Source organism: Sphaerodactylus townsendi, linkage group LG08 (assembly GCF_021028975.2).
Source record: "Sphaerodactylus townsendi isolate TG3544 linkage group LG08, MPM_Stown_v2.3, whole genome shotgun sequence".
In the NCBI taxonomy this organism is placed as follows: domain Eukaryota; kingdom Metazoa; phylum Chordata; class Lepidosauria; order Squamata; family Sphaerodactylidae; genus Sphaerodactylus; species Sphaerodactylus townsendi.
In genome coordinates, this window is record NC_059432.1 from 10974025 (window position 1) to 10991909 (window position 17885).

Sequence of the window (17885 nt, forward strand, 5' to 3'; positions counted from 1 at the left end):
CCAATATTATAGAGCTGATATTCTCCCCCCTTCCCTTCCCCTCCATAGACTGACTCTCTCTCTCTCTCTCTCTCTCTCTCTCTCTCTCTCTCTCTCTCTCTCTCTCTCTCTCTCTCTCTCTCTCTCTCTCATTCTCCCCAGCCCCAGCCCCCCCGCTCTCTCTCGCTGTTGCTGCTGCTGTGGGAGAGAGGCTTGTTTTTTAAAAAGGGGCTTGTCTGAAAAAAAGTTTTTAAAAGCCCTCCCTATCATCAGAAAGGTAAGAAGCAGAGTGGGGTAGGTGGGCTGGAGCCAGAAACAGACCCTGTTTGTGCTGTTCATTAATATATTGATATGAGTGTTTAAAGAAGAATGAAGGAGACAGAAACATGGAAGGGAGGGGGGACGAGAAGGAAGGCATGGATGGCAGTGCAAGGAGAGGGAAGGGCAGAGGTAGGCAGGATGGCCAGGAACAGAGGGAACAGGTCCAGGGCAAAGCTAGGCTCACTGGGAAATCTCCCCACTTGGTTCCGAAGCAAAATTACATTTGTGCTATAGTCTTGCTTGCCACAGGGAGAATGGAAAGTGAGAGAGGGGTTGGAAGAAATAAGTCCATACAAAAAATCTTGCTGCGAAGACATTTGCCCTCTTCGCACAGAAGCTACAGGGAACTGGATGGATTACCTGGACAGCAGGACCAGACCTCAGCTGTTTCACTGAGAAGGGTGAGGCCAACACAGCCCCAACCCAGCTGCAATCAACAGGCCTCAGCATTTCCACATAGGGGGTCAGCCCAAACCAGGCTGCAATCAGGAAGGAGGGCCCAGAGCGCTGAGGGGCCAGTCTTGAGTCAACAGAGCTCAACAGACAGCCCACCAACCATTAGTAGTCTGGAATAGGGAGTCTTGTGGGAAGAGAGTCCCTTTTGGGATGGATAAAAGGGACACAGGGGAGGGGTCTGCGGGGAAGGAAAGGAAGGAGAGAGTTGAGAAATGTGCAAGAGTGTTGTAAACTGTTTGCCATGAAAGTCTGCCTGATGGAAACTGCTAGCCTTGGTGTGCTTCTTTGCTCTGCGAGTCGTTCACCAGGGCCAGGGCCTATTTTGCCAGGATGGTGGGGAGAGAAGATGCCCATTACCCACAGCAGGCAATATTGTAAAGTTGCTGCTTAGCCTTGGAAGTTTCTCTTCTGACAAGGTTGGCGGAATGTTTCTCTTATCTGTATCTCCTGTTTCTTTTGCCGGTCTGTGTGAAACTGTTTCAAGGAGGTTTTTGGATGGGAACTAAAGGTGTTTATCTAACTTTGGCGGGAACTGGTCGTAAAAGAGGCTTTTCGAACGTTGGGGGGTCAGTTCCCGCATTGCTTGTGATCGACTTAGAATGCCAGCTCAATAAAGAACTTGAAAAGTTACTTTTGGCCTGGGCTTTACTGGTTCCTTACAAATATAGTGTTTCAATGGGGGAGACTGGTCACCAAATACAACAAATAAATAATAAATACAGTTGGGACACCCAGCATGGTGTGCAGTAGTTAAAAGCAGCAGACTCTGATCTGGGGAACTCGGTTTGATTCCCCACTCCTCCACATGAATCCTGCTGGGTGACCTTAGGCCAGTCACAGCAAACTCTCTCAGTCCACATGGAGGCGAACAATGGCAAACCAACTCCAAAGCATCTCTTGCCTTGATAACCCAATACCTTAAGGTCGCTGTGACCTGGCAGGGCTTAGCAACAGGGTTGCCCCTTACTAAATAGTTCCCAAAGTATTTAGAACTATGGTTTATGCTACTGTGCATAACTTAATGACACGAGGATCCTGCTATGTCATTTTTGTATTATTGAATGTGTCCAGTTAAGACTTGTGCTTTGCTTCAGTTCTGTTTTTAGGTTTTGGGTTGTTTCCTCAACCTCAATTCTACTGTGTGGTTTATTCAGTGCCCGATCCGGTTGATTGTATTGACTCACCCTGTGTAATCCGTGTCCAAGTGAGAAAGGTAACCATAAACGATGTAAGTAAATCTATATTAATAAAAATGTAAGTGTTCGTTTGTTCGTTTTTTCCAAATCCCAAATCTCCAAAAGTCCTTCACCGATCGCTCTGAAATTTGGACACAACATTCCATTCGACTCCACGCTTGTTTTTATGTGTTCCTTTTGAATTTTGACACAACATTGCATCAGCCAATCAGGATGCATGCTTCTTCCTTCACATGCTGATGGTAAATGGACCCTCAGAGAGGTGGCACGCAAGGGAAGTTATGGACTCTCAAGTTATGGACCCTCAAAGGGGTGGTATGCAAGGGAAGGGGAGTGAGGGAGGGGAAGGAGGGAGGGGTGACATGCAAGGGAGGAGAGGGAGAGGGCCCGTCATCTGGACATCACATGCTGTTGGTAAATGGACCCTCAAAGGGGTGGCATGCAAGGGAAGGGGAGGGAGGGAGGGGTGGCATGCAAGGGAGGAGAGGGAGAGGGCCCGGCATCTGGACATGGCCCATCCACCCTAGTGGAGGGAGGAGAGGCGAAGGGGGGGTGTAAAGGATTCAGTGGTGTTGATGAGCGGGTCAGCCGCCTGGCCTTGACTACATTCCACAACCCGGGCGATGGGCCAGCTTCTGCGGCGGAGACCTTATCTCTGCGAGGGAGATGAGACCTACGTTCCCATGGGAAACCGGGAGGGGGATGGGATGGACAGAGTTATAACCTGTGCTTCTGGCGGGAGATATTATTCCTGCCACGGCGTGTACGTGAGCTTTCTAGGATGTCTGAATAAACGGTCTTTTACACCCAAAAAGCCTTTTATTTCTGCTTCTATGGAATTCCTTACAGGGGCATGCACAGGAGAGGAGGGAGGGGGAAGGGGGCATGGCCCCTCGTGAAGGGAAGGAGGGGGTGGGGAGGGAGGGAGGGAGGGGGAGTGGTGGCATGCAAAGGAATGGGAGGGAGTTAGGTGTGGCATGCACCAGATGGCATTTCACCAGATGAGCCACAGCAACGCGTGGCCAGGTACAACTAGTTAATTAATAAAAATGTTGGGAGAGACCTTGAGTCACACCTCCCATTGTGTTTGCCTGATTTCAATCTCACTAAATATTCTCTCCAGCCCAAAAAGCTCCGCCTATCTGGAAATCCACCCCTTCTTCTCGAAGAAATCCAGTTCTACATTGCCCACATTTTGCAGGCCTTGGGGGATCCCTTTCTTTGCGCCTTGTGCTTCTTATCAACTCTGCAAGATGAAAAGGAGGCATCAGCTTTGAAGAACCTTCTATGAGTTTCCTGTAAAGTCATATGACTGAGAAACAAGAGCCCATGTTACTTAATCCATACACTATAAAAGAGAGGCTGCACTCCTAATAGATTATTTTTCATTCAGACCATCAGAGAGCATCAGAAATTGAAAAGTAAGTGATAGGTGTTTTTTTTATAATTTGCTCCTTAATGATGGCTCTTGCACAGAGATTTATAAATGAAATGTCATTGAACTGTATTAATGGGAAATTGAAGACTGTTGCGAGTTACTTCTAAGGACTGGTAAGACTGCACTGCGCTCAATGGATTTGATTAATATCACCCGGAGTTAGATCTTCCTCCTTAATTCAAGCTTCGCTGATAAGCCATCTCTTATATTCTGCATTGTTGTATCTGATTTGCACATCTCTCTGTGCTGATCTAATAATTACTACCGGCTTTAATCTATAGTTGATTATGAGTCCAGCATCAATATCATTTGCTAGCATCTTCATCTATTTGTTTAATGGCTTGGTTTAAATGCAGTTTGTAAATGGGCCTTCGGAACATTTCATTAGGATAAACTGCTGCATGAGAAGATGAGATTCCTGTTCCTTTAATATTTATACAGAAGAAGGAATTTCGGCAAGCATCGTTTGTCATTGAAGGGGGAGAAAAGTGAAATGGGCCAAAATTCCCTCCTTATATTTGATTTCACTTTCGGCTTCGTATTCTTCCGGGACTGTCTCTTTATCCAGCATCAGGACTTTGATAGAATGTGAATCGGTCAGAGGATTTCCACTCATTGAAAAGCACATAAAATATTAAATGTGGGGAGAAAAGAGAGAAAATTCCAACTATTAGACCACTGCATACAATGCAAGCATTCCTAAGTCCAGTTCTTTCTTGAAAGATTATCCCGAGGATTGGTCTGCGCTGTCTTGAAGCTATTTCATCTTGAAGTGACAGACTGACCACACTTGCAGTTTATCAGTGTCTGCCTTGGTAAACATTTTAAAAAATGCAGAGGAGTCACACATTTCCAAGCACCAACCATAAATTGCCCATGGCTTCCCACCGTGTGTCTGCTGTGTTTTTAGAGATGAGCAGTGTGTACAGTGGTGGGATCCAAAAATTTTAGTAACAGGTTCCCATGGTGGTGGGATTCAAACTGAGGCGTAGCGTCAATGGGGCTGGGTGGGGCACGACGGGGGCGTGGTCGGGCATTCCGTGGGCAGGGCATTCCTGGGCGGGGCTGTGGCAAGGATGCAGCTGCGCCGGTCCTTGGGCGGGAAACGAATGCACGCAGACGCAGGCTGCCACATACGCCGGTGCACCTCCTGCTAGACTGCTTCAAGTTCTGCGCGCTACTGCTGAGAAGCGGAGGAGGGGCGTAACTAAGGCAAAAATCACGTTTCAAAATCACCAATTAGTAACCCCCTCTCGGCACACAGAAATAATTAGTAACCTACTCTCGGGAACCTGTGAGAACCTGCTGGATCCCACCTCTGAGTGTGTATGTGTGTGTGTGAAGTGCCGTCAAGTTGCAGACATGTCAATCCTGAGGAGTTTTCAAGGCAAGGGACAAAGACAGGTGGTTTGCCGTTGCTGTTTTCTGCACAGCAGCCCTGGACTTCTGGGAAAACAAGAACCATCCAAGTACTTACCAAGGTCAACCATGCTTTGTTTCCAAGATCTGATGAGATTAGCCTAGCGGCCAGAGGTGTCCAACTCTGGCGCTTCATATGTTCATGGACTACAATTCCCATCAGCCCCTGCTGGCATGGCCATGCCAGCAGGGGCTCATGGGCATTGTAGTCCTTGAACATCTGAAGTGCCAGAGTTGGACACCTACGGCCTAGCCTGTCTTCTTCTTTAAAATAGAAGCTGGTTCTGATTCTCAATCATGAATAGTGGGCATAGTGTCCAGCGCACTTGCTTAAGTCAAACACATCTGGAACTGGTCAATGCTGAATGGGTGATCTTCTGGGACTCCTGTGTAAGACATGGAATTCTGTGAAATACAAGGGTCAAGATATAAATGCCAGAAATCAATGGGATTGAGAGAGGTACTTTGAATACTCAGAATGTGCAATAGATGCAAGCTATTTTGACTTAGGGCCTTTCCCCACTTTTCCCTCTACCACGCTGCGCGCTACTTACTGCGCGCGTCATTTCTGGCGCGTGCCCTGGCTTCCCCACGCGGGGTTATCAAAAGGCGCTGTTTTCTCCAGCGCCAGGAATGACACGCGCTGAGGGGGCACGACAGTGGCAGCGTCGTTGCTGGCTGCCGTTGTTGCCGCCTCTGTAGTGGGGAGTGCTCCGGGACCCTCGCGCCACTTGGTCCGAGTAGCTAATGTTAGCTGCGTGAAGGCGTTTCAGGGTGTTTCCCCACTTACCTTCTACCCCGTGCTACTCTCCCCAAGTAGCGCGGGGTCCCCTGGCACTCCCCATTACAGGGGCGGCGACAATGCAGCCGCCCCGACGCTGTTGCGCCCCCTCAGCGCGCGACATTCCTGGCCTTTTGAAACGGCGCCTTTTGATGACCCCGCACTCGTGGGGAAGCCCGGGCACGCGTCAGAAATGACACGCACTGGGAGTAGCGCGCAGCATCCACTCACCCAGGTAAGTGGGGAAACGACTTTAGTTATTGTATGCACGTCAGGAAATTTCTGAAATAAAAAAAGAAGTTTATAAAAGAACAATGAGGGAGGAGTGTACGATCATCTGCTTATCTACAAAAAAATAATTCTATCTCCCTAATGGTAAGCCAATACCAATATCCTATATCAAGTTCCGAACCATGCTGTAGAGGATATGATCAGTAGATCCACAAAGTGCCATCCTTTATTAGTGGCAAGGAAAATTTCTAATCCTACTGTTGCCATACGTTTTCTTCTTGGAGACTACAATGCTCATACAACACGTATGGTAGCTCTATACCTGACAACCATTTTAAAGTGCTAATTTATTCCCATTTTACTACTTTTAACTGTATTTAAAAAAATATATATCTATATATATTATACCAGTACACTAAACCAAATTGGTTCATTATTATTTTGCACAGAATCAAATTTTAAATATCAAATATGATATACAAAACAAATGTAGATCTTTTTATAAAAGATAGGTATCTTCCCTAACCTGTCTAATATTCGGCATGGTAGGATACCTATTGCTGTATTATTTTGCTTTTAACTTGCTAAACAGATCTATTTTTATTGTAATTTTATATTAGATTGTATTTTTATATCGATGTGTAGAGATATTCATTATTGCTCTGGTTATTTCCTTAAAAAAAAAAATCTGAAGTGATTTGAAGCCCTCGAAGTCAACCGTCAAGTTATGTGGACTATTTCCTTGCTACTGAACTATATTTGAGACTGCAGAATGTGTCTGTGTAAATCCTGATCTATTTATGCCTATTAAAGGTTAATAAAGATAAAGATAAAAGATCCACAAAGTGGAACTGGGAGTAGAAATAACTCCGGCTGACCTGGTCTGCTGACAGTCACTATACAACTGGGCCCAGTGGTGACTTTTTAACTGGACTGGAGTACTGGCAGCACTGTGCAATTCAGTCAGACTTTTCCCAGGCTGAATCTACCAAAAAGAAAGGAGGAAAAGCTGAAAGCAGGGGGCAGGTAAAGATGCTGGCTGGTGGGTGGGCAAGAGAGAGGAAAACAGGCAAAGGGGAGCAATTATGACAGTTTTCAGGAAGGAAAAAGAGGAAACAGGGGGAACAAAGGAAAAGAAATGTCCCTTGCAAGTCCTTGCAGATCTCCCACTAATAGTCATCAGAATGGGGTGCTGTGTGGTTTCCGGGCTGTATGGCCGTGTTCTAGCAGCATTCTCTCCTAACGTTTCGCCTGCCTCTGTGGCTGGCATCTTCAGAGGATCTGATGGTAGGAATGGAAAGCAAGTGGAGTATATATACCGTGAGGTCAAAAGGTGAGGCCCTCTGAATAGAGTAGCCTGGTATGTGAGTCACAAAGAAGTCTGTAGCCTGGGAGTAACAATGAAGATAGTAAGGTCAATCGGTGAAACAGCCCGGAAACCACACAGCACCCCAGTGATTCCGGCCGTGAAAGCCTTCGACAATACATTGAGTCATCAGAATCCTTTACAATATCCTTTGCAAAAAAAAAAACCCTATGCAATGTAATCGACACATTTACCTTGGGTGAACTCTTTTTTTAATTCTTGAATTTTCCTCCAGGAAAACCTTTCGACGATGCTGGTGCTTCTGACTTTTTGTACTTTTGTTTCGCAAGCGGCATCCGCGACAGATCCCATGCCCCCCCATCAAGTGATGCAAAACTTGGATCGGAATGCCTGTTCCCTGGTTATATGTGGACCTGCCGAGAAAGGGTTGCCAGGGAGAGATGGCAGAGAGGGGATCCAAGGCCCAAAAGGGGACATGGGAGCTCAAGGTATGGAAAAAGTTGACTGTCTAAAGACTGAAACTAATGGAGGCCAGCTTTCTGTTGACATACGAAAGGAGGCACCCAATAGCACAAACAATACAGCTAAAATAATTTGACATGAATTGTGTGATAATTTTTATCATGAGGATTTTCAGTCACATTGTTAACTGCTCTACAGTATGTCTAACAATCATCCTTAACAACATAAGAACATAACAACTAGCCTGCTGGATCAGACCAGAGTCTATCTAGTCCAGGGGTAGGGAACCTGCGGCTCTCCAGATGTTCAGGAACTACAATTCCCATCAGCCCCTACCAGCATGGCCAATTGGCCATGCTGACAGAGGCTGATGGGAATTGTAGTTCCTGAACATCTGGAGAGCCGCAGGTTCCCTACCCCTGATCTAGTCCAACACTCTGCTACTCGCAGTGGCCCACCAGGTGCCTTTGGGAGCTCACATGCAGGATGTGAAAGCAATGGCCTTCTGCTGCTGCTGCTGCTCCTGAGCACCTGGACTGTTAAGGCATTTGCAATCTCAGATCAAGGAGGATCAAGATTGGTAGCCATAGATCGACTTCTCCTCCATAAATCTGTCCAAGCCCTTTTTAAAGCTATCCAGGTTAGTGGCCGTCACCACCTCCCGTGGCAGCATATTCCAAACACCAATCACCCGTTGCATGAAGAAGTGTTTCCTTTTATGAGTCCTAATTCTTCCCCCCAGCATTTTCAATGTATGCCCCCTGGTTCTAGTATTGTGAGACAGAGAAAAACTTCTCTCTGTCAACATTTTCTACCCCATGCCTAATTTTATAGACTTTGATCATATCCCCCCTCAGACGTCTCCTCTCCAAACTAAAGAGTCCCAAACGCTGCAGCCTCTCCTCATAAGGAAGGTGCTCCAATCCTTCAATCATCCTCGCTGCCCTTTTCTGCACTTTTTCTATCTCTTCGATATCCTTTTTGAGGTTTGGCGACCAGAACTGAACACTTAACTGAACAGAACAGAATCCTTAACTAATGGTTCTGGCATCAGAATCTCAGGGATTGTTAAATTTGCATGCAGCTTTGGGTTTTGAATGATGTATACATTCTGAATATGGTTCAGGGTGATAGTAACCGGATACTAAAGGGAATATAGGTTGGAGACATTCACCCCAGTCACAAAAGGAGTTGTACACGAGTGGCTTTATGGGAATTTATCATTTACCAGTTTGGGAACTTCGGATGTGCAAATCGAAACATGAGCAACAATGCCATCTATCTGCACTGAAAATGTTTGCATGGTATATACATACCACGATGTACATTTGAATGTCCCTCTCAATCAACATTCTTGAAGTAGTCATCCATGGTGTATTAACTGTTGTCAAGTTCTGTCTGACTCACGGTGACCCTCTGAATGAATGATCTTCATTACCAACTTATTACCAGGAGCAGCAGTGGCGTAGGAGGTTAAGAGCTCGTGTATCTAATCTGGAGGAACCGGGTTTGATTCCCAGCTCTGCCGCCTGAGCTGTGGAGGCTTATCTGGGGAATTCAGATTAGCCTGGGCACTCCCACACACGCCCGCTGGGTGACCTGGGGCTAGTCACAGCTTCTCGGAGCTCTCTCAGCCCCACCCACCTCACAGGGTGTTTGTTGTGAGGGGGGAAGGGCAAGGAGATTGTCAGCCCCTTTGAGTCTCCTGCAGGAGAGAAAGGGGGGATATAAATCCAAACTCTTCTTCTTCTTCTTCTTTGATTTACTTCATTTATAGCCTCCCTTTCTCACTGAAACTCAAGGCAAATTACGGAATATGTAAAATAAGACAATTCAATCAGGCATGTCTTTTTTTCTTCAGATTAAACATACCCAGCTCCCAATTGGCCATGCTGCAAGGGGTTGATGGGAATTGTAGTCCATAACATCTGGAGTGCCAAAGGTTCGCCACCACGGTCGTAGGGTATGGATTCCAGACCTTTTATCATTTTGGTTGCCCTCCTCTGGACACACACAGCAGTGGCGTAGGAGGTTAAGAGCTTGTGTATCTAATCTGGAGGAACTGGGTTTGATTCCCAGCTCTTCGGCCTGAGCTGTGGAGGCTTATCTGGGGAATTCAGATTAGCCTGTACACTCCCACACACGCCAGCTGGGTGATCTTGGGCTAGCCACAGCTTCTTGGAGCTCTCTCAGCCCCACAGGGTGTTTGTTGTGAGGGGGGACCGGAAAGGAGATTGTAAGCCCCTTTGAGTCTCCTACAGGAGAGAAAGGGGGGATATAAATCCAAACTCTTCTTCTTCTTCTTCTTCTTCTTCTTCTTCTTCTTCTTCTTCTTCTTCTTCTTCTTCTTCTTCTTCTTCTTCTTCTTCTTCTTCTTCTTCTTCTTCTTCTTCTTCTTCTTCTTCTTCAATATCCTTGGTCAGCCAATTACAAAACCACCTAGCAATAGCACTGTCCACCTCACATTTTACTAGGGTTTTTTGCAAGAAATATATGGGGGATGTGCAAGGCCTTGTTGAAATCAAGGTATGCTACACCCAGCAATGCTTTCATCTACCAACCTCAAAACAAGAGATAAGATTCATCTGGAATTATTTGCATTTGAAAAACCCGCATTGACTTTTAGTGATCATAGCATTCCCTTCTAAGTGCTTACAGACTGTCTGTTTAATGATCTGCTGTAAACAACACAAGAACCAGGGAGGAGGGCCAATAACCATTTGTGGGGGTTATGCCAAGTGAACAAAAATCATGACCTGCTGGTGGACGACACCGATAGGGGTGCAAGACATAAAAGTAAAGGGAAGAATATCTATGAATTGGATATGATGATCCACTTGTCAAAGATGTGAAGGTTTCCACTACTTTCCCCTCCTCACTAGTTGTCCCTTTCAACCTGAGGAAAGTCGAATTCTGGCATCACCAGATCCATTTGGAGTAATGGCCATGCAAATTGGCAAACTACAATGAGGAAGGGGTCTTATTCTGGTAATTGGAAGGGGGGAAGAATTAGGACTAATAAAAGGAAACACTTCTTCACACAACGTGTGATTGGTGTTTGGAATATGCTGCCACAGGAGGTGGTGATGGCCACTAACCTGGATAGCTTTAAAAGGGGCTTGGACAGATTTATGGAGGAGAAGTCGATCTATGGCTACCAATCTTGATCCTCCTTGATCTCCGATTGCGTATGCCTTAGCAGACACCAAAAAACAGTGGTTAGGAGCAGCGGCATGAAGGCCATTGCTTTCACCTCCTGCATGTGAGCTCCCAAAGGCACCTGGTGGGCCACTGCGAGTAGCAGAGAGCTGGACTAGATGGACTCTGGTCTGATCCAGCAGGCTAGTTCTTATGTTCTTATGTTCTTATTCATGCTTTTGATTTTATTCTGGGAAAACCAATCAGCATTTTTGCTGATACGAAAGAACACAATCTTCTCTTTGAGTAACAGGATATCCAATAAAGTACACATCTATTGATTTCTGTTATATATTTTGTGGCCTTTGATATTTCAGTCTTTTCCAATAGCTTATTGTGCTTTCTCCTTCAAATCAGAGTTTTCCTATTGATCTTTGAGGTAATTTTCTAGTCTTTGTTCAGGGCTTTGGATTGCTTTCATGAGACATGACTTCAGTACAGTAACTGAATGCTCTATCCACAATTCAATCCTTTTTTAAAAAAAAAATCTGAAAGTTCCAACGATCAAAAATGAAACGCCCTCCCAACCCAAGTCAGGGTTTAATTATTTATATTTATATATTAAATTTCTAAACCGCCCACCCCCGAAGGGCTCTGGGCGGTGTACACTAGGCCAGATTGTATGTAATACACAGTTTTACATACAATCGGCCAAAACAACAGTACACCAAATAAAATAAATTAAATCAAGCTAAAAACAATTTACAAAATTCGTAAAAATAGCAGCATCAACTCAATGCAATACAACACAGCAAGAATGTGGCAGAATTGTAGAAGTATATGGCGAACCCAAGGTTAATAAGAATTATTTATTTTGTTTCTCAGTGTTAAATCCCTAACTTGTATGCCACTATTTATCACCGCTGTAAACTAACAATGTGGCATTAAAATGATTCCTAACGGCACTAGAATCAACGGGGCCATAATTGCAACGGGGGGCAGGGCACTTGGTGAGCTCCAGAGGGGTGAGCACGTGTGCCCTGGGCTGGCTGGGCGGCCGAGCCATACCTGGCCTGATCGCGTGTGACGCACGAGCGCAGGGGGTGGAGCACAATCCCCATATATTAGGCAGCACGCTCTGGCCTTCTTCGACACCTGGAGCAAACTGAGCCAGAGCTTGCTGTTTTGGGATCCTTAGGGCTTGAAGAGTGCTAGGATAGCGCATTGCTTCCCTCCCTTCCTCTTCGGTTGGAGGTGGCTGGGTCAGCATATGGCACCGAAGAAACGCACCGACGGGTGTTTGGTCACCTGAACGGTGCGGTCTTTAGCGAGGGGGGAAACAGGGAGTGACACCCTGAGCATTCAGTCTGGGGGGGTATCCAGGCCCCGGATGAGGCAGTACATGGCGGGGCTGGTAATCCGGCCAACGGTGGACCCTTCCCCCACTGTGCAAAGGTCCGGGTCCCAAGGGTTGGGGGCTCAATAGCAGGATGGCGGGACCTCCTCTGTGGCTTCGGCTTCCTCATTGGGCATGGCGCAATTGCTGCCGAATTTCACAGCCCCCCCCCCCCATTAGCCGTGATGTGGCCGGGTTGTAGTACACCCGTGCAATCCTGGCAGGGTGGAGAATTTGGACCCTCTGACTTCCTTTGCTGATGACATAAGAGTTGATAATCCTACTTTATAAACAGCACAAACAGTTGCCAAGTCTCAGAGTCTAATCTGAAGTTTCAGGGGATTAGCAATAGAAGCTTGAGAGGAAATGTGGAAGAGTCCAGAATCAAGGAGAACAGCTAATTCCAGTTTGGCTTGAAGAAATGTAAAAACTGGCTGCCTCGTGATTTGAATTATGCTGCTCGACATGCTGGTCTGAAGAGGGTCACAGTGCCTTTGACTGCTATCGATTCAGTTGCTCTGATGTTATAGATTGATTTTACACAATTGACTTCCTAAGGGGAAGCTGAGGGAACCTTTGAGAGCCTGGATTTCAGAGCATATTAACAGGCAAATACGGTTTTGAGCAGACAGGACATAGATGAAAAAAAAGCAAAGTAAAGGGGGCGAGGGAACAGTACGGCCTACCAGATGTATGGTTGCCACATCTCAAAAAGGATATTGAAGAGATAGAAAAAGTGCAGAGAAGGGCAATGAGGATGATTGAGGGACTGGAACACCTTCCTTATGAGGAGAGGCTGCAGCGTTGGGACTCTTTAGTTTGGAGAGGAGACGTCTGAGGGGGGATATGATTGAAGTCTATAAAATTATGCATGGGGTAGAAAATGTTGACAGAGAGAAATTTTTCTCTCTTTCTCACAATACTAGAACCAGGGGGCATCCATTGAAAATGCTGGGGGGAAGAATTAGGACTAATAAAAGGAAACACTTCTTCACACAATGTGTGATTGGTGTTCGGAATATGCTGCCACAGGAGGTGGTGATGGCCACTAACCTGGATAGCTTTAAAAGGGGCTTGGACAGATTGATGGAGGAGAAGTCAATTTACGGCTACCAATCTTGATCCTCTTTGATCTGAGATTGCAAATGCTTTAACAGTCCAGGTGCTCGGGAGCAACAGCCGCAGAAGGCCATTGCTTTCACATCCTGCATGTGAGCTCCCAATGGCACCTGGTGGGCCACTGCGAGTAGCAGAGAGCTGGACTACATGGACTCTGGTCTGATCCAGCTGGCTTGTTCTTATGTTCTTATGTTCTTATGAGCCCACAGATAATTCAGCATCAATACAAATAAAGGCCTATGGTTAGAATGAAAAATGGCTTGTCAATAGATTGTCTCTCCAGCTTTCGTACCTTCAAACTCAAGATGGTGTATGGTTACATCTATTTTATGTCCAGTAACTAAGTCCAAGTTCAACCTTTATTAGGCATAAATATCGAAACAATTGGCAGAACAATGTCACATTTGACAAAAGCATATTAAAATTCTCTGGTTGAGAGCACCTGCAAGAGATATTGTGCTGTATTCCCTAAAATCTCATCATCATTACTATTTAGTAGTTTTATTATACAAGCTTTGGGAGAGATGTTACACATAATTCGTGATAACAGAGCTTCTCTCAAGAGGTTATAATTCAAACAGGAACATAAGATATGTTCCAGTGTTTCAACCAGGGATGAACAATTATGGACATTCCCTGTCTGAAAGGGACAAATTCCTGAATCGCCCTTGGATAAGCGCAGGGGGAAAAACATTACAACTGGCTCTTGTAAGAACCCAATGTTGCCTGGGCTCATCAATCAGTAGTAAATATGAAGCCATCTTTCCAGCCACAAGATTGATGCCAAGGGATAAGTGGGAACATATCGATCTTGCTTGTCTAACTAAATATTGCTGTTCTTAATCAAGCAATCTAGTTTTAGTTGTCGAAAATATGTATTTTGGTTCCCTCATAACTAAGTCCTCTAGGGCTAAACCCACCATTCAGAATCGCATACATCTGGGAGAGCCCTAAACAACGGACTGTTGGGTTCAGCGACAAAGGAGCAGCAGTGGCGTAGTGGTTAAGAGCAAGTGCATTCTAATCTGGAGGAACTGGGTTTGATTCCCCGCTCTGCCGCCTGAGCTGTGGAGGCTTATCTGGGGAATTCAGATTAGCCTGTGCACTCCCACAAACGCCAGCTGGGTGACCTTGGGCTAGTCACAGCTTCTCGGAGCTCTCTCAGCCCCACCCACCTCACAGGGTGTTTGTTGTGAGGGAGGAAGGGCAAGAAGATTGTAAGCCCCTTTGAGTCTCCTACAGGAGAGAAAAGGGGGATATAAATCCAAACTCTTCTTCTTCTTCTTCTTCATTATGGAAGTATACTCTTAACCAAGATTTAAAAGTGAGTAGCCATGCCCTTGTTGTTAACAAATGTTAACCCGTCTCCAAACATAGTACCGTGTATGGTACGCAATGGGGAATGCCCATGATTCTGTACAAGAACACTGATTGGACCCTTTCTATTGTTTTACACCAGGCACCAATCCATATTCAATCTTAACAAGGCTACACCGGCGCCCATCTCCTTTGCTCACGATGGGTCATCCAGCTCTCTCTGGAACTTCCCACCCAGCAGGCACAGTTCCCTGAGCCGAGCTGCTCGGGGGACGCCTTTCAACTACGTCCCCAGCCCCATGGTGGTGCCAACAGTCAGCGACAAAGAGCTGGAGAAGATGCAGGCTTAAAAAATCCCTTGGTCACAGGGTAGAAAACTACCAGATGTCTTAGCAATTGCACCCATACAGAAGATGTTGCAGTACTTTGGCTCACTATATTCTTAAAGCTGGTGGGATATGTTTCTGTGCTTTAGCATAAAAAAAATTGGCGACCGCGCATAAAGCAATTGAGCTGCTCTTTATAGCAGCATTTCTGTGATGCACCCAGTTAGCCTTGGATTGAAGATAAATCCCCAGATATTTGAATAATTTTTCTTGGTCGATATTGGCTCCTTGAAGTGTCCAACTATGGAAAGTACATTTATTGGGGAAAAAAGCGTAATTTTAGTTTTGAGGTATTTATTGTCAATAGATTTTTTGCACAGTAGTTGGCACACGCCGCTATGAGACGATTGAGCCCTGCTCTAGTTCTAGAGAGCAGCATCGCATCGTCAGCGTAAAGTAAAATAGGGATTCGATTGTTTCCTACTGCAGGGCTGTGTGAGTTAATTGCTTTTCGCGTGAGGGCCAAATCATTTAGGAGCATGTTGAAAAGAGCCGGAGCCAATATACAACCTTGTTTCACTCCAGATGTAATTGTAATTTTTGGAGATAGCCCCCCCCCCCCGGTCTGGGTACACCTCACTTGGCAGGAGGTATCGTAATGCAGAACCCTTATCAGCATGAGAAGTCTTCGTTCCATGCCCAGTCTTTCAAGTTTTTGCCTGAGGCGATTCCTATCAACTGTATCAAATGCCCCCTTCAGGTCAAGGAAGGCAGTATAGAGTCTAGAACAGTGTTTCCCAGCCCATTTGACATTATGGTACCCATGACCTCGCTCTTCATATCTCAGGGTACCCTTGAGGTTCCTTTGATTTTTTTTTTTGCATTTTAAGGTTTTTTTTTCCATTTTTGGCCTGTAGGTGCGGGGAGTGGCAAGCAGGGGGACGGGAGGGAAAGCAGCGTTGACAGCTGTGTTGTTTGTTTGCCTAAATTCAGCATGGAGACCACCCTTTAAATCTACCCCCCCCCCAATCCACGATAAATGTAGACAAATAAAACAATGCTGTTTTTCAATGTTGTTTAAAGGGAGCTTATGAGGCTTCCAACGCCCCCCCCCTTCGCAATCCATTTGATTCCGGGGGGCAGGTGGTAGCATTGTCATGGTACCCCTGGGATGTGCTCATAGCACCCCAGGGTGCCATGGAACCCTGGTTGAGAATCACTGGTCTAGAACGACCTTTCCTGAGGTACTCGTGCAATATTAGCTCAAGAATTAAACAGTGATGTAGCATCAAATGACCCCTTCCGAAGCCAATTATGTCCAGTAACTACTAAAAATAATTTTACAGAACTAATTATTCTATATCTCTCTGAGAAGATTGCCTTGTGATGGACCTGCATTTGTTCTTCTCTAAATGCACATTTTGCTTCACAACTTAATAATCTGCCTTTCTAATCTCTGGTCAAACCTTAGGAATTCCAGGACCAAGAGGAATAGTTGGTCCTCCAGGGAAAACGGGGCCGACTGGACTACCAGGAGAAAAAGGATCCCAAGGGGTGCAAGGAGAAAAGGGAGATCTTGGTAACATGGGTAAGTGGGCTGCATTTACTACCTGGTTATTAATTCCTCCAAGTTTTACAAGCCAATGCACTGTAATACTCAGCCCATGAATGCATGGCGCCCAATTAAAACCAACCAATGATGCAATCCAACGAGAGGGCAAAGCCATAATGCAAACAGGGGAAGGGTTGTGCTGGGGCAAAGTGGCACAGATGCCAGCACCAAGGGATTTGCTTTGCTGGCCTGTGTAAGGCTGAACACACTCAAAGCAAGCAGCTGAAAAAAGAACTTTATTGACTTATGTCACCCTAGGTACAGGGTGCTGGAACTGAGGATTCATGTCCTCAGTTCCAGTATTTAAACTATTTACAAAAACAGACAGCAACCAATCAACTTTTCCCCTCCTCCCAGCTCCTGGTCTCCCATTGGTTCTGAAGCTCCGGTGGGATGTAGCTTTGCAGTTTGCTTTCCCGCACTTTTTGGGGAAATGGTGGGAACTGGTGCATGTTGGGAGTTGCAGTCCTGGCAGAACTGTGTCCAGTTCTGGTCGCCGCATCTCAAAAAGGATATCGAAGAGATAGAAAAAGTGCAGAGAAGGGCAACAAGGATGATTGAGGGATTGGAGCACCTTCCCTATGAGGAGAGGCTGCAGCGTTTGGGACTCTTTAGTTTGGAGAGGAGACGGCTGAGGGGGGAAATGATTGAAGTCTATAAAATTATGCATGGGGTAGAAAATGTTGACAGAGAGAAGTTTTTCTCTCTTTCTCACAATACTAGAACCAGGGGGCATTCATTGAAAATGCTGGGGGGAAGAATTAGGACTAATAAAAGGAAACACTTCTTCACACAACGTGTGATTGGTGTTTCGAATATGCTGCCACATGAGGTGGTTATGGCCACTAACCTGGATAGCTTTAAAAGGGGCTTGGACAGATTGATGGAGGAGAAGTCAATTTACGGCTACCAATCTTGATCCTCTTTGATCTGAGATTGAAAATGCCTTAACAGTCCAGGTGCTCAGGAGCAGCAACAGCCGCAGAAGGCCATTGCTTTCACATCTTGCGTGTGAGCTCCCAGAGGCACCTGGTGGGCCACTGTGAGTAGCAGAGAGCTGGACTAGATGGACTCTGGTCTGATCCAGCTGGCTTGTTCTTATGTTCTTATGCTGCCCCAGCACCCAAACTCAGAAGCTGGCCCCTGTGGTGGCAAATGCCCATTGTATCTCCTTCTCATTACTAGTTCTGCCATCTGTGGCTCTGGGTGCAACTTATTTATTTGTCAGATGAGGGCAGGGAATTGAATTGTGACAAATTGGAAAGGGACTCTGCAAAGCAATGCCACGTGGACTAAAGGGGTACAGAAGCCAATCGGCCCTGAGCGTGGATTGGGCTTTCTAATGCCTTAGCAGCATTTCAGTATAT

At 45.9% G+C, this 17885-nt stretch overlaps 1 protein-coding gene across 1 annotated transcript in view; it reads left to right on the forward strand.

Moving 5' to 3' along the window:
• The first annotated feature begins 3167 nt into the window (after nucleotides 1-3167).
• The window catches only part of LOC125438627 (pulmonary surfactant-associated protein D-like), a 43656-nt gene continuing 28938 nt past the window's right edge, over nucleotides 3168-17885 (forward strand). The window contains exons 1-3 of the mRNA XM_048507090.1: nucleotides 3168-3373; nucleotides 7423-7636; nucleotides 16378-16498. Of these exons, the coding sequence (XP_048363047.1) occupies nucleotides 7438-7636; nucleotides 16378-16498 (320 nt within the window). The 5' untranslated portion in view covers nucleotides 3168-3373; nucleotides 7423-7437. The remainder of the gene's footprint in view (nucleotides 3374-7422; nucleotides 7637-16377; nucleotides 16499-17885) is intronic.